Raw genomic sequence first — 24,105 nt, forward strand, 5'->3', positions numbered from 1 at the left:
AAGAATGGAACGGGAGATCGACAGCCGGATCGGTGCGGCGTCTGCAGTGATGCGGACTTTGTATCGGTCCGTTGTGGTAAGGAAGGAGCGAAGCCGAAAGGCGAAGCTCTCGATTTACCGGTCGAGCTACGTTCCTACCCTCACCTGTGGTCACGAGCTGACCGAAACAACAAGATCCCGGATACAAGTGGCCGAAATGAGTTTCCTACACAGGGTGTCCGGGCTCTCCCTTAGTGATAGGGTGAGAAGCTCGGTCATCAGGGAGGATCTCAGAGAAGAGGCCTGTGACATTGCCTGGGAGTTATGGAAGCCCAGATTTCCTTGATGCTTGCTGTCAGTTCTTCTTTGTTTTTGGGTCTGGTGCCCCTCATTTTCTTCTTGATAAAAAGCCATCGATTCTCAATGGGTTTTAGATCCGGCGAGTTGGCTGACCAGTCAAGCACTGTGATGGCATGGGCATCAAACCAGGTTTTGGTGCTTCTGGCGGTATGCGCAGGGGCCAGGTGCTGCTGGATGATTAAATCGGCATCTCTATACAGATCCTCAGCAGAAAGAATCATGAAGTCCTCTAAAACATTCTGATAGACTGTTGCAGTGACCTTGGATTTAAGAAAGCAGAGTTTAGCAACACCTGCACTGGACATTGCACCCAAAATCCTGACTGTGGATATTTCACTCTGGAGCTCAAGTAGCTTGTGTTCTGTTCTTTACCGGTCTTCCTCCAAACCCTTGGCCCTTGATTCCTGAATGAAAGGGACACTTCACTTTCATCGAAAAAGAGGACTTTGGACCACTGGCCAACAGTCCAGTCCTTCTTCTCCTTGGCCCAGTTGAGACGCTTCCTATGTTGGCTCAAGCTCAGAAGTGGCTTGACACGAGGAACCCGACAGTTGTAGCCCATCTCCCGGATGCGTGTGAATATGGTGGTTTTTGAAGCTGTGACTCCTGCCCCATTCCACGCTTTCTGGAATTACCCTGCATCAAAACCTATTGTTGGGAGTGCATGCATCCATATTGGTAAATACCATTACATTTTCTTTTTTTGCATTAGTGTCTTTCCATATAGATGAACGTAGAAGGTATTAAAAAGCTGATAACCCAGATCATATTATTCGGCAGCTGGCAATATTTATGGGGCTCTGTTGCTGAAGCTTCATCAACATGCAGATCACTCAGTAAAGAGCTCAACTGGATGTGACTGAAACTGGATCTGACTGAATGTGACTGGCACTCTGATGTATGACCAATGAGTGGGTGATGGGAAGACAGAAGCACTCATGCTAAATGCCAAAGGAAAAATCATGTGATGGCATTAGACAATAAGTAGCCCACTGATGCTGTGCGGACTGCAAATTATAATCCATTATCTTGAATTGAGCAATGATGCCAAAGAAGCAAATATGCATCCATCTGAAATTTGTGACACAGAAGTGATAGGCGAAGCAACGGAATGCTCTCCAATTTATTGAAATAAATTAATAAGCTTTGTTGTTTTGCAATTATAGTGAAGAGAAAACAAGTTCATATATCTCAACTTTAATCTCATTAAAAACTATTATTTTTCATATAACTAATTGATACAAAACATACAAACCATCTAATCACAACAAAATTTGGAGGACTACAACTGCAGAGAGATGTCTCCCTTATTCTTTAGATCGATTTACCTGGAAAACAGAAGCTGCACCATATCAACAAGGGTGTGTTCAGCTGATTTTCTGAGGAGTTCTGTGTACACAGGAACAAAACAATGTTTGACGTATTAAAAAAAAACACACAAAAAAAAAAACAATACAAGTCAAAGGAACACGATAAAAGAAGGGTTGAGTGACTAACCACTTAGCCGCATCTCAAAGCAGATACGGAAGCAGGACTGCATGATCTCACAAACAGATTCATTTGTCAGGTGGGCTCCAACTGGTGTCAGCAGCAGTGTCCTCAAGACCTGAAGGAGGATAAGGTTTGCCTTGACAGTGTCTAACGTGCATCTTTTAAATTAACTAGTGAGATGAAAAAACATTGCTTCAATTTTTTATTGTGATCTGTATACAAAATCAACTGAAATAATTCACACACAACAATTCTAAAAACACAGAAGTAATTGCAAGTATACATTGTTACAGCACCAAGGAGACAGTGAAGACAATGAAACAATTTGTAAAGATACATAGAATTAGCATAGTTTGGTGCTCACGTCCAGTGGACGTGCAGTACCTGTAGAATTTTCATAAGGACCACTTCATCACTGGCAGGGTCTGTTCCAACAAATCTGGCATGTGTTACAGCATCCGCCATATTCTCTATGGCCTCAGCTGCACCTTCATGGTTAGCATCTGCAAATACAAAAATACAATGTTTTCAATATACTGTTTATGGAGAACATTTTATTCATGGAAAACCAGAAATTCCGACAATGGGGATGCCAACATATGGTTAGCTTAGGAATATAATGGAACTGGATTTCAATGTATTGTACAAGTATCGGTAAAGTGTTTGCTTTGGTGACAATGATCAAATAAACAGCGATTGATGTTCACTCAGACAAAATCCCTGAATTGAAAAAAAATTGCATAATAACTTTAAATGCATTTTTGAAATGTAGAACAATAAGATAATTGATTGCTTTGTTCAGTATTTGTTGTCTACTGTGCAACACTGACTCCACAAGGATATTTAATTTTTTTAACATTAAAAAAGAAAACATCACATTTCTCATATCATTTGCCATTTTAATTTTTGTTTTATGTTCCGTTATTGCTTGATTTCTTTTAACTGTTTGTATGTTGATCTTCAGTGGCTTGAAAAGCGGCTAGAAACAAATTTAATTGTTTATTATTATTTCGCGATAACTTCTGTGTTAAAAAAAAAATCACCTCTCAAAACATTTCTCAAAGTAAAAAGTTAAACTGCAATGCAACTAGTAGGCTACACTAACGCTGTAGAAGAAGTCAGAATACTCATCATGAGTGATGAAGTTGCATCATTGCAGTATTGTATGTTTTAGACATGGATGTGTGGGCCTGAGGAGGCAGCTATAAATTTTACAGTTATTCCCAACCAGGGTGCCGTGGCATACTAGTGGGCCATGAGAGATCATCAGGGGTACCGTGGAAAATTATCCAGTCCTTAATGTCTATAAAATATTCAATAATTACAAGTAAGTCTTTGTTCATCTATGCATGCCAGCAACATATAGTAAGTACAGTAATATATATATATATATATATATATATATATATATAGGATATAGTAATATAGTAGTATATTTTTTTTAATCACCAATATGAACATTATGATTATTTTTTTACGAGTTCAAACCTATCAATAAAAACACATTTTGATACTAGATCAATACTGTGCATTTGAGTTTGATCTAAGATCTACATGACAAAGTAATACATATCTTGTAACTCATCCATAAATACTGTATCTATCAACACGGCAAATAGTACAAATCTTTAAGTTCAGTTTATTTTCAGTGTACAAGACATTGGGTTACCATCACAACAAGAAATGGTGGCTGGCTGATCCATATAATTTACCAGTTATAGTTAACAGATAGAGAAGGTCAAGCACATCCATGTTTCGGCAAAACTATTGTAGTTTCAGTTCTTCTGTTTTGTTCTTCACAACATGGGACCAGATGTGGCCTTTTGTGAGGGGGAGACGGGGGCAAATTGGCTAATGGAGCAACGGGATCTAGTGTTTTGGAAATCTGAGTGGCTAGCCAGCTCTCTGCCAGACTGTTTTTCATTCCCATCACCCTTGAAAGCAACAATTCATTAACTAATAAGCCTGGGTAAAGAAAGGAGTGTTGGGGAAGCATAGATGGAAAGACTGAGAATATAAAGTTCAGTTAAAGATTTTCTAAGCAAAGCTAAATATATGATACAGTGTGTGGAAATGAGCATAAGGGGAATAAGCATGTGAGCATTGCTGTAGTCAGTCAATATTGCTTTTTAAGAAATGCAGTAAATACGTCTATGGAAAATTTCTTGGGGGTTAAGGTGTACAAAGCAAGGAATTTCCCCCCGATGGAGATAAAAGCAACAAAATAACAACAGTGGAAATGATGCAGCACAACTTTCAATGGAGGGAGAAACTAGTAGGTTGAATCAGACTAGCTGCCACATAAAGCAGTTGGAAATGATACTGGATACCAAACATACATTGGTCAGGCGAACATGTGCATGAGCAAACAAAGCAAAGTGACCATATTATTAAGAAAGTACAGCAACACTTGTTTTAAAAATAAATAAATAAATAAAATACAAAATCAGGAGGTTGCACTCAAAGGGTAATTTAATAATAATAGCACAAGATCACCTGTCAGCTATGGTTTTCTGCTCCCACATATCTAACAGTGCAGTCAATGTGCTTAATAGTATACTGAAAGCATTCACCATGCATCTTTTTGTGAGGAGGTAACACCGGTATGTGCACCAAAAAATGAATATCGAGGGAAAGCTCATTTATTTCAATTTGTTTCAAAAAGTGAAACTTGTATATTAGTTCAGCACACACAAAGTGAACAATTTCAAGCCTCTGTTTCAATTTTGATTATGGCAGAAAGACAAAAAAATAAATCCAGCATTTCACAAAATTCGAATATCATGACAAAATCCAACACTGTATCAACACCCAATCTTGTCCGCTAATTAACGCAAAACACCTGCAGAGGTTTTCCTTGGCCTTTAAATGGTCTCAGTCTGGCTTAGTAGGCTTCAGAATAATGTGGAAGACTGATTTGATGGTTGTGCAGACAACCATCGACACCCTGCATAAGGAGAAAAAGTCTCAAAAGAGATTTCAAAAGAAGCTGGATGCTCACGGAGCACTGTATCAAAGTACATAAAGTGTTAAGAGGAAGAGGAAAATGTGGCCGGGAAAGGTGCACAAGTGACAGGGATGACCGCAGCCTTGAGAGGACTGTCAAGCAACAGCTATTCAGAAATCTGGGGGAGCTTCATAAGGAGTGGACTGAGGCTGGTGTCAGTGCATCAAGAACCACCACATACAAGTCTACAGCTGTAGAATTCTGTGTGTCAAGCCACTCCTGAACCAAAAACGTCAGAAGCGTCTGTGCTGGGCTAAGAAGCAAACGTACTGGTCTGTTGCCCAGTTGTCCCAAGTTCTCTTTTCAGATGAAAGTAAATTTTGCATTTCATTTGGAAATCAAGGTCCCAGAGTCTGGAGGAAAACTGGAGAAGCACAAAAGTCAAGCTGCTTAAAGTGAAGTTTCCACAGTCAGTAATTTTTGCTGGTGTGGTTCCATTGTCTTTTATCAAGTCCAGTTAATGCAGCTGTCTACCAGGAAATTTTAGAGCACTTAATGCAATTCATGAAAGGAGAAAATCCACGCAGGCACGGGGAGAACATGCAAACTCCACACAGGCGAGGCTGGATTTGAACCCGGGTCTTCAGAACTGCGAAGCAGATGTGCTAACCACTCATCCCTTTTACCCTCGCTACCTATAATTTAAAGTCTACACACAAAGACTAAATTCTTGGTATGCGGTGTTATAATCCTATTACCACATCTGTGGAAGGAGCTACAGTAAAATATGCAGTTCAGAGAGGGCACCCTTCAACCCTGAGAGAACTGGAGCAGTTTGTTTGCTCACCAAGAGTGGGCCAAAATACCCATTGACAGGTGCAGAAGTCCCATTGTCAGTTACATAAATCGTTTGATTGCAATGCTTGCCCCAAAGGGTTTGCAACAAAATAGTAAATTGTGGGTACCATCATTCATGATACAGTAAAGACATTTGTCATTCCAGGTTCAGAAAGAGTACAGAACATTTTCTGCGAACCAGGAGATGGCAGTGCTTGACAAAACCAGGTCCTCTCTGAGCCCCCTGATAGCTGAAATTTTATTAGTGCAGCTATGAATGTAATCAATTAATACATTATTATCAGTAGGTGCAATAATACATGAAGAGTCTTGTGCTTAATTAAATCCTCTAACTCTGTATCCTTTCCATTCAGATTGATCTTTTTTTGTAATCAAAATGCAACAACTGATTTTTTTTATTATTAGTTATACAGTATGAAGAAATGTGTGGTCTGATGTCAAATTGTCATATTTTCCTCAGACACCTCATTCAATCCCATACGTCACACTACAGTGACCGCTATAAACAAATGAGAGCGGTACAACTGCACCAAATGACTGAGTGCACTTCTACACAAACACTTCTGGAACTGTAATTATGTTCTCCATCTTAACCATTATCTCAAATGAGATGCAACATTCATCACCTTTAGTTTATTAAGAACAGTAAAACCAATCTATCATTGTGGGTACAGATTAGGCATGGGCCAATTACCATGTTGAAGGTATACCGCGGTTTTGACAAGTCAAAGTTTCAATTGCCGGTAATTAGCTTTTTTTGGGGGGGGGGGGGCTGCAATATGATTGGCTGCTTGCAAAGATGAGACTGTCACATGCTAAACAATCAGCCTCTTTGATCTTGAGGAGAGCAGAGCTGCCTTTTTTTTTTTTACCTTTACAGCTGAGCATAGAGGGGGAAAGTGTGGCAGTGCACCCAAACACACACACGCAGAGAGGGTTGTATGACATAAACGCGCTAATAAGGAAATACGGGACACCAGCAGTAAAAGGAGAACATTCAATTTTATTGACAAATAAAAAGTTAACAAAAGGTGCCAGTGTGTCTCATGGAATGATTGGAAACAGTCCCTTCTGAGATAATCTATTCCAAAAGAGGGCAGACAGACAGACGAAAACCGAATCAGCTTCTCAAAGCTTGAAGCACCTGGTGCTTCTCGATGACAATCTTAACTGTAGTTAATTTATTTCGAATTAACATGGAACATGTTTATTAATGTACCAAATATTTTATAGTTCAAAAGTAAAACATATTGGGTTCAATGAAAAAAATACATTTTCCAATAGATTTTAGAGCTCTTTTTATATACTGTACATTATATAATGTACTGTCTACTTATTCAAGAAAATGCTTTCAACAATTTCCGTTAAAAGGAGAAAATGTGCATTTTTTCACAAGTTAAAACCGTTCACATGGGTCTTATGAACAAGTCTGTGGCATACCTTCGTCAAAATACCCAAAGGATCAAGAATAAAAGACATTCCTACAGAATATTTCTGGCCTAAAAATTAAAATAGACTCATTTTAAGGGTGGCACTGTCTAATGCGGTGTGGCAGCAGTCATCCGGCTCCACATACTGGGCAAATGGCTAGTCCGGCATCCGTTAGAATGACAACCAGTGGGCTAGATCTCTTTCACCTCTTCCACCTTGCTCAGTGGTGAGTGTTCGCGGCAGCCAGCCGCTTGTTTCTACACACATGGACAAAATTGGTACCCTTCTGTTCAAAGAAAAACCCACAGTTGTCACAGAAACTACTTGAATCAGACAAAAATGAATGTAAATGCATTGAAAATTAACCAATGAAAATCAGACATTGCTTTTGCATTGTGTTTCAACAATTACTTTAAAAATCAAAGGTCTGTATAAAAATGATGGTACCCTTAATATTTTGTTGTGCAACCTTTTGAGGCAAGCACTGCGATCAAACAATTTTTGAAACTTTCAGTGAGACTTTATTTTGGCCCACTCTTCATGAGTAAACTGCTCCATTTGTCTAAGGTTTGAAGGCTGCTTTCTCCAGATGGGATGTTACAGCTCCTACCGCAGATCTTCAATAGGATTTAGATCAGGGCTCATAGAGGCCACTTCAGAATAGTCAAATGTTTTGCTCTTAGCCATTCTTGTGTGTTTTTAGCTGTGTTTTGGGTCATTATCAAGACCCCATGACCTGCGACGAAAACCAACTTTTCTGACAATGGACAGCATATTTCTCTCTAGAATATCTTGGTAGTCTTTAGATTTCATTGTACCCTGGACAGATTCATGACACCCTGTGGCAGATGCAGCAAAGCAGCCCCAGAACATAACAGAGCCTCCTCCATGTTTCACAATAGGGACGGTTTTCTGTATTCTGTATGCTTCATTTTTGACACTGTGAACTCCTTACCAAAAAGTTCCAGTTTTGTCTCGTCTGTCCATAGGACATTCTCCCAGAAGCTTTGTGGCTAGTCAACATGCAGTTTGGAAAATACCCGGCTCATTTTTTAAAATTTATTTATTTTCAACTGCGGTCGTCTCCCATGAAGTCCACTTTGGTTCAAACTGACGGATGGTGCAATCTGACACTGATGTACCTTGACTTTGGAGTTCATGATTCTGAACTTTATGCCTGGGTCAGACTACAAGATAAATTTGGTCTTTCACGATTGCACTATGTCAGACTACTGCCATAAAATCTAAAAATTCCGATACCACCGTATGCCGTCTTTTACAATCATTGGGCTTTATCTTGTCAAATCAAACACTGTCGGAGTATATGTGGGGACTTTGCATGTTGCGTCTATGACAGAAAAATCTCAGAAGTTGGTTGACATGATGATTAGGAGAAAGGTTGATATATTGTGTGTCCAGGAGACCAGGTGGAAAGGCAGTAAGGCTAGAAGTTTAGGGGCAGGGTTTAAATTATTTTACCACGGTGTATATGGGAAGAGAAATGGAGTAGGGATTATTTTAAAGGAAGAGTTAGTTAAGAATGTCTTGGAGGTAAAAAGAGTATCAGATCGAGTGATGAGGGTGAAACTTGAAATTGAGGGTGTTATGTATAATGTGGTTAGCGGCTATGCCCCACAGGTAGGATGTGACCTAATGGTGAAAGAGAAATTCTGGAAGGAGCTAGACGAAGTAGTTCTGAGCATCCCAGACAGAGAGAGAGTCTTTATTGGTGCAGATTGTAATGGACATGTTAGTAAAGGAAATAGGGGTGATGAAGAAGTGATGGCTAAATTTGGTATCCAGGAAAGGAACTGTGAAGGGACAGATGGTGGTAGACTTTGCCAAAAGGATGGAAATGGCTGTAGTGAACACTTTTTTCCAGAAGAGGCACAAACATAGGGTGACCTACAAGAGCGGAGGAAGAAGCACGAAGCATCTTGTCCAGGCGATGTAATCTGAAGGAGGTTGCTGACTGTAAGGTAGTGGTAGGGGAGAGTGTGGCTAGACAGCATAGGATGGTGGTGTGTAAAATGACTCTTGTGGTGGGGAAGAAGATTAAGAAGACAAAGGCAGAGCAGAGAACCGAGTGGTCGAAAGCTGCAGCTTTTCGGGAAGAGGTGAGACAGGCTCTCGGTGGACAGGAGGAGCTTCCAGAAGACTGGACCACTACACCCAAGGTGATCAGAGAGACAGGCAGGAGAGTACATGATATATATTCTGCCAGGAAAGGGGAGAAGGAGACTTGGTGGTGGAACCTCAAAGTACAGGAAATTATACAAGGAAAGAGGTTAGCTAAGAAGAAGTGCCACACAGAGGACCGAGGAGAAAGGAATACATTGAGATGTGACATAGGGCAAAGGTAGAGGTGGCAAAAGCCAAACAAGAAGCATATGATGACATGTATGCCAGGTTGAACACTAAAAGAGGAGAAAATGATCTCCTCAGGTTGGCCAGATAGATGGATAGAGATGTAAAGGATGTGCAGCAGGTTAAGGTAATTAAGGATAGAGATGGAAATATGTCGACTGGTGCCAGCAGTGTGCTAGCTAGATGGAAAGAATACTTTGAGGAGTTGATGAAAAAGGAAAATGAGAGAGAAGGAAGAGAGAAGAGGCAAGTGTGGTGGACCAGGAAGTGGCAATGATTCGTAAGGGGGAAGTTAGAAAGGCATTAAAGAGGATGAAAAATGGAAAGGCAGTTGGTCCTGATGACATTCCTGTGGAGGTATCAGAATCAGAATCATCTTTATTTGCCAAGTATGTCCAAAACACACAAGGAATTTGTCTCCGGTAGTTGGAGCCGGCTGTGGAGTTTTTGACCAGCTTGTTCAACAGAATTCTAGCGGGTGAGAAGATGCCTGAGGAATGGAGGAAAAGTGCTGGTGCCCATTTTTAAGAACAAGGGTGATGTGCAGAGCTGTGGGAACTATAGAGGAATAAAGTTGATGAACCACACAATTAAGTTATGGGAAAGAGTAGTGGAGGCTAGACCCAGGACAAATGTGAGTATTTGTGAGCAACAGTATAGTTTCATACCTTGAAAGAGTACCACAGATGCATTATTTGCCTTGAGGATGTTGATGGAAAAGTACAGAGAAGGTCAGAAGGAGCTACATTGTGTCTTTGTAGATCTAGAGCAGGGATTTCCAACCTTTATAGAGCCAAGGCACATATTGTACAATTGAAAAAATCCCACGGCACACCAACAAACAAAATTGTCACAAAAAGTGGATGCATTAATTACTGTATGTACTTCCTGGCATCTAATAGAATAGCATTTATTTGTTCAGTCTGTCACTATGCCTCACTGGAATGAATAGATTAACAAAGATACATTAATTCTTTTAAATAATTTTTTTTTTTGAGCAATTACATAAAATTCTATAATTTCCCATGGCACACTTGAAGAGCCTCCCTGGTAAGGTCTATTCAGGGGTGCTGGAGAGGAGGGGCCGTCGGGAAGTCGAATCTCAGATTCAGGAGGAGCAGTGTGGTTTTCGTCCTGGCCGTGGAACAGTGGACCAGCTCTACACCCTCGGCAGGGTCCTCGAGGGTGCATGGGAGTTCGCCCAACCAGTCTACATGTGTTTTGTGGACTTGGAGAAGGCGTTCGACCGTGTCCCTCGGGGAGTCCTGTGGAGAGTGCTTCGGGAGTATGGGGTACCGAACCCCCGATACGGGCTGTTCGGTCCCTGTACGACCGGAGTCAGAGTTTGGTCCGCATATCCGGCAGTAAGTCGGACTCGTTCCCGGTGAGGGTTGGACTCCGCCAAGGCTGCCCTTTGTCGCCGATTCTGTTCATAATTTTTATGGACAGAATTTCTAGGCGCAGCCGAGGCGTAGAGGGGGTCCGGTTTGGTGGCCTCAGTATTGCATCTCTGCTTTTTGCAGATGATGTGGTTCTGTTGGCTTCATCAAGCCGTGACCTCCAACTCTCATTGGAGCAGTTCGCAGCCGAGTGTGAAGCGGCTGGGATGAGAATCAGCACCTCCAAATCTGAGACCATGGTCCTCAGTCGGGAAAGGGTGGCATGCCATCTCCAGGTCGGGGATGAGATCCTGCCCCAAGTGGAGGAATTCAAGTATCTTGGGGTCTTGTTCACGAGTGAGGGAAGAATGGAACGGGAGATCGACAGGCGGATCGGTGCAGCGTCTGCAGTGATGCGGACTTTGTATCGGTCCGTTGTGGTAAAGAAAGAGCTAAGCCGAAAGGCGAAGCTCTCAATTTACCGGTCGATCTTCGTTCCTACCCTCACCTATGGTCATGAGCTGTGGGTCGTGACCGAAAGAACAAGATCCCGGATACAAGCGGCCGAAATGAGTTTCCTCCGCAGGGTGTCCGGGCTCTCCCTTAGAGATAGGGTGAGAAGCTCGGTCATCCGGGAGGATCTCAGAGTAGAGCCGCTACTCCTCCGCATTGAGAGGAGCCAGATGAGGTGGCTGGGGCATCTGATTCGGATGCCTCCCGGACGCCTCCCTGGTGAGGTGTTCCGGGCATGTCCCACCGGGAGGAGACCCCGGGGACGACCCAGGACGCGCTGGAGAGACTACATCCTTCGGCTGGCCTGGGAACGCCTCGGGATCCCCCCGGAAGAGCTGGATGAAGTGGCTGGGGAGAGGGTAGTCTGGGCGTCCCTGCTGAAGCTACTGCCCCCGCGACCCGACCCGGATAAGCGGTAGAGAATGGATGGATGGATGGACACTTGAAGAGCGCTCACAGCACATTAATGTGCCCCGGCACAATGGTTGAGAATCACTGATCTAGAGAAAGCATATGACAGAGTACCCAGAGAGGAACTGTGGTACTGCATGCCGAAGTCTGGAGTGGCATGTATGTTAGAATAATACAGGGTATGAGGGCAGCAGAACAGTGGTGAGGACTGCATCAGGGATCAGCCCCGAGCCCCTTCCTGTTTGCAATGATGATTGATAGGCTGACAAATGAGTTAGACTGGAATCCCCATGGACTATGATGTTTGCGGATGACATTGTGTTCTGCAGTAAAAGCAGGGAGCAGGATGGAGCTGCTAGGGAAGAGGGCTGGAGGAAGACAAAAGAGAAGGCTGATGAATGTAGTGATTGAAGACATGAGGGCAATTGATGTAAGAGAGGAAGATGCAGGAGATAGGCTTACAAGGAAAATTATGACACGCTGTGGCGACCCCGAACGGGACAAGCCGAAAGGAAAAGAAGAAAAAAAAGAAGAAGCAGCTCTGCCACAGTATGTCAGAGGTGGGAGTAAGTCACATACAGTCAGGACCATAAATATTGGGACATGAACACAATTCTCAGCTTTTATACTCTAAACACCACCACAATGTATTTGAAACGAAACAAACAAGATGTGCTGTAACTGCAGACCTTCAGCTTTAATTTGATGGTGTTTACATCTAAATTAGGTGAACGGTGTAAGAATTACAACAGTTTGTATATGTGCCTCCCACTTTTTAAGGGACGCAAGTCTCAAGTCTTAACCTTAAGTAACCTTTAAGCAAGTCCCAGGTTCCTCTGGAGAGAGAGGGGGGGTGGAGGTGGGGGAAAGCAAGCAAGTTTAGTAGGAGCCCCACTAAATTTCAAGCAATTCATTCATAAATTCAACATATATTGGAGTGATAATAAAATTTATGTTTTAACTGATCATAACACAAAAAGTAAATCCACACAAAAGTTAAACAAATATAAGGGCATGAAATAAAATGTATATATACTTATAATTAAAATATTTTTTTTGCATGCTTTTACGGCTATCAAAGTATGTAACACTGTTGATAAATATTAAAATACACTGCAGATCCTTTTCTCCTTCTTTAGTGTCCAACCTGGCATACATGTCATCATATGCCTCTTGTTTGGCCTTTGCCACCTCTACCTTTGCCCTGTGTCGCATCTCAATGTGTCCCACTTCTTCTTAGCGAACCTTTTTCCTTGTATTATTTCCTGTAGTGAGAGGTTCCACCACCAAGTCTCCTTCTCTCCTTTCCTGCCAGAAGATACACCGAGTATTCTCCTGCCTGCCTCTCTGATCACCTTGGCTGCAGTGGCTTGGCTACACACCACCATCCTATGCTGTCTAGCCACACTCTCCCCTACCACCACCTTACAGTCAGTAACCTCCTTCAGATTACGTCGTCTGCACAAGATGTAATCCACCTGCGTGCTTCTACCTCCGCTCTTGTAGGTCACCCTATGTTCCTGCCTCTTCTGGAAAAAAGTGTTAATTTCAGCCATTTTCATCCTTTTTGCAAAGTCTACCACCATCCGTCTCTCCAAGTTCTTTTACTGGATGCCGTACTTACCCATCACTTGTTCATCCCCCCCTATTTCCTTCACCAACATGTCCATTACAATCTGCACCAATCACGACTCTCTCTCTGTCTGGGATGCTCAGAACTACTTCGTCTAGCTCCTTCCAGAATTTCTCTTTCACCTCAAGGTCGCATCCTAACCTGTGGGGCATAACCACTAATCACATTACACACCCTCAATTTCTAGTTTCAGCCTCATCACTCGATCTGATACTCTTTTCACCTCCAAGACATTCTTATTCAACTCTTCTTTTAAAATAACCCGACTCCATTTCTCTTCCCATCTACACAAAGGTAAAATAATTTAAACCCTGTCCCTAAACTTCTAGCCTTACTGCCTTTCCACCTGGTCTCCTGGACACACAATATGTCAACCTTTCTCCTAATCCTCATGTCACCCAACTCCTGAGATTTTCCTGTCATAGTCCCAACATTCAAAGTCCCCACATTCAGTTCTAGGCTCTGTGCTTTCCTCTTCCTGCCGAAGAACCCGCTTTCCACCTCTTCTTCTTTGACTTCGACCCACAGTAGCTGAATTTCCACCGGGGCCCTGCAGGTTGACGGCGCCGGTGGCGGACGTTGTTAACCCGGGCCACGACCGATCCGTTATGGAATTCTTTGGATGAAACCTCATATTTGTTTGGCAAAGTTTTAAGCTGGATCCCCTTCCTGACGCAACCCTCTGCATTTATCCAGGCTTGGGACCGGCCTACAGTTTGCACTGGCTTGTGTACCCCATCGGGCTGCATTCAACCATGGCATCATGTCTGTTTTTGTTTTCAAGCCCACTTGAAAACTGGGGGGCTTCAAACATAAGGTGCTCTGTCCTGAGTTAACACATCTAGATGTAAATACCATGAAATAAAAGATGGAATTCTGAACTTTGTCATATTCATCTTTTGATCTGAAACCCAAATGTCTTCAGTATACACAAACAAAGGAATTTACCTTGCTGTTCTAATACTTTTAAAGAGGACTGTATTTTAAAGGAGCAGTAAGTTTACACTGTTAAACAAGCTGTACACTGACTATATTAGTTTGTAGCAAAGTGTCATTTCTTCAGTGTTGTCCCCTGAAAAGGTGTCAAATATTTACAAAAATGTGAGGGGTGCTATCTGTTTTGTGATAGTTTTGTCTTTTGAAAATGCAGAGCAAGTCCATGCAGAAATAATTCCGTGCAATTCCACGCATGGTCATGTGGTTGATGAGTAAACCAAATTTATAAAAAGAGGAATGGCTATGATAACTTACCTATTAAGCCATACGACAAGAACTTGTTGACAGAGGTAAGGGCAAGGCCTGTGATTGGTCCAGTGGTATCCTCCGAGCGGACCACCTCTAGGAAAGGTCTGAGGAATACATTGGGTTCTACGTCGGACAGTTCTGTAAATGAGGAAACAAGACATATCAGACATGCAGAGGCAATAACTGTTTACAAAATAACTATATCCTCTATAGTTTCATTTGTCTAAGGAGTAGAGGGGTGCACAACACTCTCCTGCAAACCCTGTATACACTGTTGGTGGGTAAAAATAGATTAATCAATGCATTGCAATACTCCCCCCCCGCAATTCAATATTGATTCACTAAATCAATCGTCTGAATCGATTCACCTCCTGGCCAGAGCGGGGCGCTTTGCATGTCATTCGCGTTGTATGGATGGCAGCTGCAGCAACCAAACAAGTTACCACAACAAAATGGTGACTAAAGCAAGCAGCCACAGGAGCAGAGTGGAGCGAGCAACTTCTACTTTGAAATCTGACGTTTGGGGTTATTTTGGATTCATCTGTAAATCCGAAACACATGAAATGGACAAAAGACACTCAAACCACGATAAGCTTTACCAACACAAAAATATGTCAGAAGTCACCGTCACAAAGCTGTACACAGAGTTAAGACAGTAGTTTAGGAGTCGTTGAATTGGGTCGAAAGCAGAATGAGGGAGTCCCTCCCCAAAGAGTACTCCAAGAAGGGTGGGTACTGGGAGCTGGCTGGCTGTTGCATAAGCACAGACAACAGTAGGGACCCTATGTTGCGGTGCTTTAACACTTTAACTCATTCCCTGCCAATGCCGTCCAAAGACATTATTCAGAATCCATCTATTCCCTGCCAATGCCGTCTGAAGACGTCAATGGCGTTTTTTTAACGGGTATGGGTGGGGGAGGGTCTTGTGCCGTTTATGTGTGATCGTCAAGCCTCTGGATAACTGCAATGAGGATTGGCACCCTGTAGAGGGCAACAATGCCTTCAGCTGAACATCCCTCCCTCAGAGGAAGAAGAAGGAGGGGGCGGGCTGGCGGGGTCCAAGAGACAATGAGAAGAGACAAACATAATGGCAGAAAAGAGAGAAGACAAAATGAAAAAAAATCTAAAAAAATAAATACAAAGCTTTCGGTCCTAGAAATTCCCTTGCGCCAAGGCAAGAAAAATATTCCTGCGACCGTCAGGAATGACGCCTTAGATCATGCGGGGAATAAAGGATGACACTCCGAGCCGATCGCGTGCGCAAAATGCCGGCCCATACATAATGGCGAGATGCTCTCGGCCGCTTACTGGCTGATCGTCTGCGAACTAGGATTTTAATAAATGGGATCCAGAATCTTCAGAGAATGAACTCCCTTTCGGATAGCCAGACGAGCTTCATTCGGAGCTTCCTCCGACGAAGACGAAGGTAACTCGTTTGCAGCTCGCGTTAGCTACATTTAGCGAGCAAACACGCTTCCTTCAATCCTTGTTACATAAAAAAATAATTTAGTCCCTACAGTTCACATTACAATGTAACATCTGTTGCCAGTACTGATTTGAATTTTCCATCTCAGCTGACTCTGGGCAAGAGGCAGGCTACACCCTGAACTGGTCACCAACCAAATTCAGAGCACATTTAAACAAACAACCAGTCGCACTCACATTCACACTGATGGGCAATTTAGAGTCTTCTGATCAACCTACCATGCATGCTTTTGGAATGTGGGAGGAAACCGGAGTACCCAGAGAAAACCCACACAGGCACAGGGAGAACATGCAAACTCCTCACAGGCAAGGCCGGATTTGAACCCGGGTCCTCAGAACTTTGAGACAGATGTGCTAACCAGTCATCACCGTGCCACCAATAATAATAAATAATAATAATAATGCATTCAATTAAATGCATTATTATTATTAAATTAAATTAAACAACGATGAAGAGAAAGCCCACTGTTGAAATAAATCTGTCATCCACAACACACATCCAAGGACCTCGCGTGCCTTTCTGCCTGCATGTGCAAAGATCAGATTCACCAATATTGCATTAGATCACAACTTAGACGTGGCAATAGCAGGTCTAAGTTGAAACTGACTTTTTGAATACAAAATATCACTCTGCCAAGCAGGACACACCCTCACTGCGCTGATACCCCCTTGCTTGGCACAGACGGGTCTGCCAACGTGCAGCGAGTCTTGCGCTTGCACGAAAATTAAGATGCATCACTAAAAATAGAGCCTTCAGTCACCAAAATGTCACATGCTCCAGACAGAAGCCAAAGGACACCCCCCCAACCCACTCCCCGTTGTGCCGACACTGCCCAGCTTGGCGCATCCCTGTCTAGGAAATAGGGAAACAGCACAGTGAGCCTTGCGCTGGCACGAATATCAAGATGCGCACCACTCTGGCGCATGTTGCGCATTCAACAACTTTAGAGCCCTGAGACTTTAATAGCACACACACAAGGGCTGCACAATGTAGGGAAAAAAAAATTTTGATTTTTTTTTTTTTTTTTAACCCTGCCATGTATATTATGATGTGAAAAAATAAACGATAACATATTCGTGACATGCGAAAACCAGCCTACATTTCTCTTTTCCTGTCTCTGTATTGTTTGGACAGTTCATTATAGCTTCAGGTGAAAAGAAACAAAGGTACAGTCTAAAGACCCCCCCCCCACACCCTTCCCTCAATGTCACACCTGGGGCTACACAAACATTTCCTGTGCCATGTAAGAATCCAGCAACAGGCAGAAAGGGACCACACTCGTCATTTGAGCTTTCTGCAAAGTATGTAGTACTTTAACTTAGAACGTAAAGTATGTTTAATAATGCATAGCACTTATATAGCGCTTTTCAAGGAGCTCAAAGATGCTTTACAATTGCAAACATTATTCAATCACTACACAGTCACACCATGGTGGTGGTAAGCTACTTGTGGAGCCACAGCTGCCTTGGGGCAATCTGATGGAAGCATGGCTGCCATTCTGCGCCTATGGCCCCTCTGACAACAATCCACCCACATTCATTCATTTCTGTGAGGTGTTTCAACATTGTGTTCCATGTGCACGCTTTTAACTTTCAGCACTTGCCGCTCCAAAGGTCTCTGCACCCCCCTGGAGAAAAATAAGTATGCACCACTATGAACAATAAACAAATGCTAATGTGAAAAGACACCACTAGGTAAAACCCAAGCAGAGCGCAAAATACAGCACATCATCAGTTTTGTTTTACTCTGGGAACCCACCTTCAAGAGTCTTTGATGGGAACATTCCAAGAGAAAGCGGGGTCATGGGGGGGTGGCAAAAAATAAAAAACAGGTAAAAACAACAACAGGCAAAGTTAGTGGAGTCACGCATGCCATTGTGAAACACTGAGTATATACCCTAGCAATACCGTGTAAATCATGGCTCCACTCCAGGCATAGAAAAACAACTTGGGCATGAAAAGAGCTGCAGTGAGAGTCCAACTAATTTCTAAAACTGCACATGTAACCACCATGAATTAAGAGTCTGATATCCAAAAGCCCTACGGCTTTGTTTAGAAATAAAATATGGAATCATTTGGAAACTCAAAGAGACTATCTGCTGGCAAGGTCACTTTATGGCCTCCTTACTTTCAAAGGCAAACTTATTACTTTCTGCTTTATTGAATATTTTTTCACCTGGTGTTTTATTTCAGGTTAAATCTAAGAGCTTTGAGCAGTCATAGTTTTAGGTGCGAGGGTGTCAACCAAATGTAAATTTAGAACTGAGCAAAAAAAAAAAAAAAAAAAAAGTTTGCATCATGTTGCAAAGACACTAATGTATATTTTTAAAGAAAATATTAACTCAGTAGATTCAGAGATACATCAATAAAAATACAAAATCATACTTATACTGAGATTAAGTAATATTAATTGTTAATGTCATGGTGGCAATTATCCATTGAGGAAATAAAAGGGTTTAGTGACCCATGTGTGTGCGGGGGGACATGTATTATCGGTGAAAGCCGGGTGCCCAAATGAATCTGTCAATAGATCCTGATGAAGACTTCTTCAGAGGTGATCACCCAATAAGTGATATGGCTTCTTTCCCAAAGACGAGATTGGAAAACTAAATTGTGCTGTATTGATCTGGATGGCCATCAGTGCACACAATGCGGACTGAAGCCATGTGTCAATGGCCATCAACAATCTTAAACCAAAGCCTAGATACAGTCAGTATTTCGACTGAGTTTGCGGTCATGATGAAACAACCACCCAAAAGCCGGATGACCTCTACTTGGAACTGACAACAAACAACAAAATAAGTAACTGAGCGGTAAAGCAAGCGTGAATGTGCCGCACATGCTGTCCTCATCTGAGTTTGCTCATTTAAGCGTATGTGTCAGCCAAACATGAGTTGAATTGGTTATAAAATAAAAGTCGTCAAATCTGTGTACAGACTCTCATTGACCATGAACCTCATCCCCTCAAGCTTTCAACATGCTAGAGCCCCATCTTTCTGCTTTGAGTATCCAGCCATGTGTGGATTACCACTCCAAATGACCCCAGCAAAAAGAAAGGGGGAAGGGGTGAACCTCTACCCCCAGGAGAGCACCTTGGGATGAAGCTGGCTTACTGCAGAAACAGAAGCTCGCTTTAACACATGCACATCTATTGGCACTGGAGCAGAAAAGGCTTAGAATACAGGGAGAGAGAAAACAGGAGATGAAACTGAGCTGCAGACACACATTGTCCAGACAAAGATGAAAAAAAAATTGGACATCAGAAATGAAATACAAACAATACCCACAATGTATGAAACCTTCTGACTGTAAAACAATTATTTCCATCTGGAGCCTCGACAGATTATTGTAATGCTATCTAAGCAGAGTCAAGAGTTACACAAACAGGGCAGTCTTAGGCAGAATCACAGTGTTGAAGGGTCAAGCAAGTACATCAAAAGCAGAGTAGGATTACAATGTAACTCTCACTCTGTAAGTGAAAATGACTATCTTCATAACACAAGTTCCATTTAGGGTATGTTTAGATTTCAGTCCATCTATTTAGGCTGGAGTCTGTGCAAGGACTATTTCAACTGACTTTATTTTACACTTAAATATATATTTAGATGTTTTAATATTTGAGGGAACTAGTGTTCTTTTTTTACTTTTAATTAAGTCATTGATGGCAAATAACTGTCTCACACGCATTAGATTGAGTCTTGCTGTGAGAGCACACGTGTTTGTTATGTTGGCTCGGGAGCGAAAAGGGAAGGCAGAGATCTTCGCTAGTGATGTAGATAAGCTTGAGAAATTCGAATGACCTGATTTCAGGCCTCTTTTCAGAAAAACGTCTAGAACTCAGGAATGAGTGTACGATTTTAATTCATATTTCACGTTTACTGAGACACCATAGAGACAATATTATATCCCAAATACTAGAAAAAGTTGGTTTGGCAAAATATGTACCCTTTAAAGACATTTAAAGAAAGTGTCGGAGTTTTTATTATCCCAAATTTTGGTGACAATATTTTCAATCTCATCTTTAGCAGGTAAATTGTATGCCTTGTATTAGGTTTAAGTGGCTTTAAGACTGTTGTTTGAGTTGGCCAGTCTAAAATGTCTTCTGGTGCCAAGAAGAAAGCCTGCAAGCTGAAACCATGACATTAGCGCCAATGAATTTCAAAGATAAGTTTGGATGTTTGGGATCCAAAGCTTTACCCATCACTTTCCATCAGTCCATAACAGGCCACCAGAACTTCAGAGACTCCTCTGTGTACGTTTTTGGGAAAAATCCAGCCAGCCCATCCCATTTTTTTGTTGTTGTTGTAACGAGCTGTTTACATCTTCTGGAGTAGCCTCAGTGCTTTGGTTCTGCAAACCATTGTCTGTGATACATTCACAATGTAAAAACACTGAGGAGAAGAAGAGAGAGTTAAATCCTCTGCCAGTTAAATCCTCTGCCAGTCTGGCCCTAAGGCAGTATAACTAAGGGATTAGGGCTGGGTGATTTAGATTTTGGCTTTTCACGATCATAAACTCATTATAATGGAAGAAAAAAGTATTAATGTGCCAAATGACGACATAGTGTGTGCATGTACTCCCCCGTTGCAAAAGCACCCTGAATGCACCTGAGCACGTGACTCGGGCTGCAAAATTAATCCAATTTTAATTGTGATCGGGATTTTGGATGCCACGATTAAATGAGCCTGATTTCCGGCCATTTTTTACATTTTAAATGCGTGCACTCCTGCCGAATAAAGCACTCTCGCAACCTAGTCAGTCAGCCACCAGGGGGCGAACGCATGGTCAAGGCTTCATTAAGCTGCCTAAAGAAGCGAGCGGCGCCCAGCGTTCTGTCACTCTCGGTGGAATTATGAGCATCAGTCATGCCAAGAGAAGCAGGTACAGCAAATATTGGAACTAGTGCCTCAGAAAGAGATCTGTATTCTGTTTTGTTTCAAGGCAGGTGACATTCAACAAGAAGCCATATGTTAAGAGTGGGCTGTCAAAGTTAAAGTGTTAACTCATGACTAATCACAAAAAAATATTGCATTAATCATGTGTTAACTCAGATAAATCCATCCATCCATCCATCTTCCGTTCCACTTATCCTCACTAGGGTTGCGGGCATGCTGGAGCCTATCCCAGCTAACTTCAGGCGAGCGGCGGGGTTAACTTAGATAAATCACACAATTTATTTTGACCGCAGACGCTCCTTTACCTTGACCGCGGATGGATATCTGAAATGTGGTGCAGGTTGCTATGATGTCAGTGATCAGGTCAATGTTTATGCCAGTGTAAAGATGAGTGAGAAGACTCCGATTGGTGTGCTCAGCAGCAAATCTTTCTTCAAAAGTCACCCCGATGGAGCTTTCAGAAAAAACTAGGGTAATTTGCATATATGTGCTGAACTCGCTTCTCATCTATGCATGACAAGTTTAAAATACCATCTCAACGCAAAATGTGGTATTATGTATGGTATATTAGGCACTAGTGATTAATTGTGATTCATCAAAATTCAAAAGTGTAAATAATCTGATTTTAAAAATGTATTGATTGACAGCCCGAGTTAAGAGTGCAGCAGAATTGTTTGCCCACCAAGGTATGAACAATAACCACAGTCAGGCCAACGTAAAGTAGAAAAGTCAAGACAGCCGCCACAACAATTGTTAAGCACAAAGCCAGCAAATGCGCTCCGGACAGAACATAAAAATAAATGCTTCAAATGGCATTGATGTTCAAGCGTGTTTGTGTGTGTCTTTTATTTTGAAGTTGGCGATCACAGCACGTTGGCGGAAAGGCGGCGTGGTACCCTAATGTGTATATTATATATTATTATTACCGCAGTGAAAAACGTTGGGAGTAGATAGAGAGCGAAATCACAACTTGCGCGTGCGTTTCAGATTGTGACCGTGTACGACTGACATGGTCAAGCAGTAAAAAAGGAGCCATACCCTTTTCCTTGACAATTCAATAAATTGATGGGGATTTTCAAATGAAAAGTCGGTGCTTGCAGTCTAATCTTATGCCATAAACTGTATTTGCTACCATTTAGTTGCAATTTGTGATTGCACTATGTAATAGCATATTTATTCAGTTAGCCCTTGGTAAATCTGAATTACTTGGGTAGTTTATTTTTTTTAATTATATATCATTTATTCTTATTGAAAGATGAATTTGGCACTGAAGACTCTTTACATACAGCGGCTGAAATAAGTATTTAACGTCACCATTTTTCTCACTAAATATATTTCCAAAGGTGCTATTGACATGAAATGTTCACCAGATGGGAACAACCCAAGTAATCCATACATACAAACAAATTTCAACAAATAATATAAATGAAGTTGTGTGTAATAATTTGAAATGACGCAGGGAAAAACTATTGAATACATGAAGAAACTGAGGTGCAAAAAGGCATGGAAAGCCAAGACAACACTGAAAATCTATCAATCAAACAGCAATCCAGCCCCTTGTCAGTGCAAATAAATATCAGCTGGTTCAGTCCTAATTGATGGCCTACAAAAAGCTCATTGCCAATGTTTGAGTCAAGACACATCTCATGATGGGTAAGATCAAAGAGGTGTCTCAAGACCATCGCAAACTAATTGTTGCAAAACATAACGGTATTGGTTACAGGCTCATATCTAAGCTTCTGAATGTTCCAGTGAGCATGGTGGAAAGCCAATCATACCACCATAAATTGGACTTGATCAGGGCCAAGATTTCTGACAGAAGAGTGCAAAGAATAATCAGAAGAGTTGTCCAAGAGCAAAGGACCACCTGTAGAGAGCTTCAAAAAGCCCTGGAATTAGCAGGTACTGTTGTCACAAGGAAAAGAGTGTGTAATACACTTTGCTGCCATGGCCTGTATGCACGCTCACCACACAAGACCCCATTTCTGGAAAAAAAACAACAACAAAAAAAACCATGTCAAAGCTCATTTAAAGTTTGCTGAACAACATTCGGACAAGCCAGTTATACTGGGAGAATATTGTCTGGGCCGATGAGAGCAAAATGTAACTGTTTGGATGAGATACTGCACACCACGTTTGGAGGAGAAATGGCACTATCACCCTACAAACACCATACCAACAGTGGAGTTCGGAGGGGGGAACGTGATGGTGCTGGGCTGCTTTTCAGCAAATGGTACTGGTAAACTTCACATTATTGAAGGAAAGATGAATAGGCAAATCAACAGAGACATTCTTGACAAAAATCTACTGCCACTCACGAGGATGATGAAAATGAAACAAGGGTGGATATTTCAGCAGGATAAATATCCCTGTACTTTGCCGCATTCATCTTTCCTTCGATTGCAACCAGTCTCCCTGTCCCAGCAGCTGATAAACACCCCCACAGCATGATGCTGCCGCCACCATGCTTCACTGTTGGGACTGTATTGGACAGGTGATGAGCAGTGCCTGGTTTTCTCCACTTAGTTATTAAGGCCAAAAAGTTCTATCTTGGTCTCATCAGATCAGATAATCTTATTTCTCACCATCTTGGAGTCCTCCAGGTGTTTTTTTTTTTAGCCAAACTCCATTCGGGCTTTCATGTGTCTTGCACTGAGGAGAGGCAACCGTCGGGCCACTCTACCATAAAGCCATGACTGGTGGAGGGCTGCAGTGATGGATGACTTTCTAGAACGTTCCCCCATCCCGTGGCTGCATCTCTGGAGCTCAGCCACAGTGATCTTTGGGTTCTTCTTTACCTCTCTCACTAAGGCTCTTCTCCCCCGATTGCTCAGTTTGACCGGACGGCCAGCTCTAGGAAGGGTTCTGGTCGTCCCAAACGTCTTCCATTTCAGGATTATGGAGGCCACTGTGCTCTTAGGAACCTAAAGTGCAGTATAATCTTTTTTGTAACCTTTGCCAGATCTGTGCCTTCCCACAATTCTGTCTCTGAGCTCTTCAGGCAGTTCCTTTGACCTCATGAGCTGCAAGGTCTTATATAGACAGGTGTGTGTCTTTCCTAATCCAGTATAATCAAACACAGCTGGACTCCAATGGAGGTGTAGAACCATC

The 24,105-nt window shown here is 42.2% G+C and overlaps 1 protein-coding gene across 4 annotated transcripts in view; it reads right to left on the reverse strand.

The window, feature by feature from the left end:
- gbf1 (golgi brefeldin A resistant guanine nucleotide exchange factor 1) overlaps nt 1-24,105 on the reverse strand; it is a 139,193-nt gene that overhangs the window by 67,667 nt on the left and 47,421 nt on the right. For all 4 annotated transcript variants that reach the window (XM_061790664.1, XM_061790668.1, XM_061790663.1 and 1 more), the window contains exons 4-7: nt 14,621-14,752; nt 2,215-2,333; nt 1,837-1,945; nt 1,668-1,728 (exon numbers count right to left, since the gene is read on the reverse strand). In XM_061790664.1, the coding sequence (XP_061646648.1) occupies nt 1,668-1,728; nt 1,837-1,945; nt 2,215-2,333; nt 14,621-14,752 (421 nt within the window). The remainder of the gene's footprint in view (nt 1-1,667; nt 1,729-1,836; nt 1,946-2,214; nt 2,334-14,620; nt 14,753-24,105) is intronic.

The sequence above is a fragment of the Phyllopteryx taeniolatus genome, chromosome 11 (genome assembly GCF_024500385.1).
Source record: "Phyllopteryx taeniolatus isolate TA_2022b chromosome 11, UOR_Ptae_1.2, whole genome shotgun sequence".
In the NCBI taxonomy this organism is placed as follows: domain Eukaryota; kingdom Metazoa; phylum Chordata; class Actinopteri; order Syngnathiformes; family Syngnathidae; genus Phyllopteryx; species Phyllopteryx taeniolatus.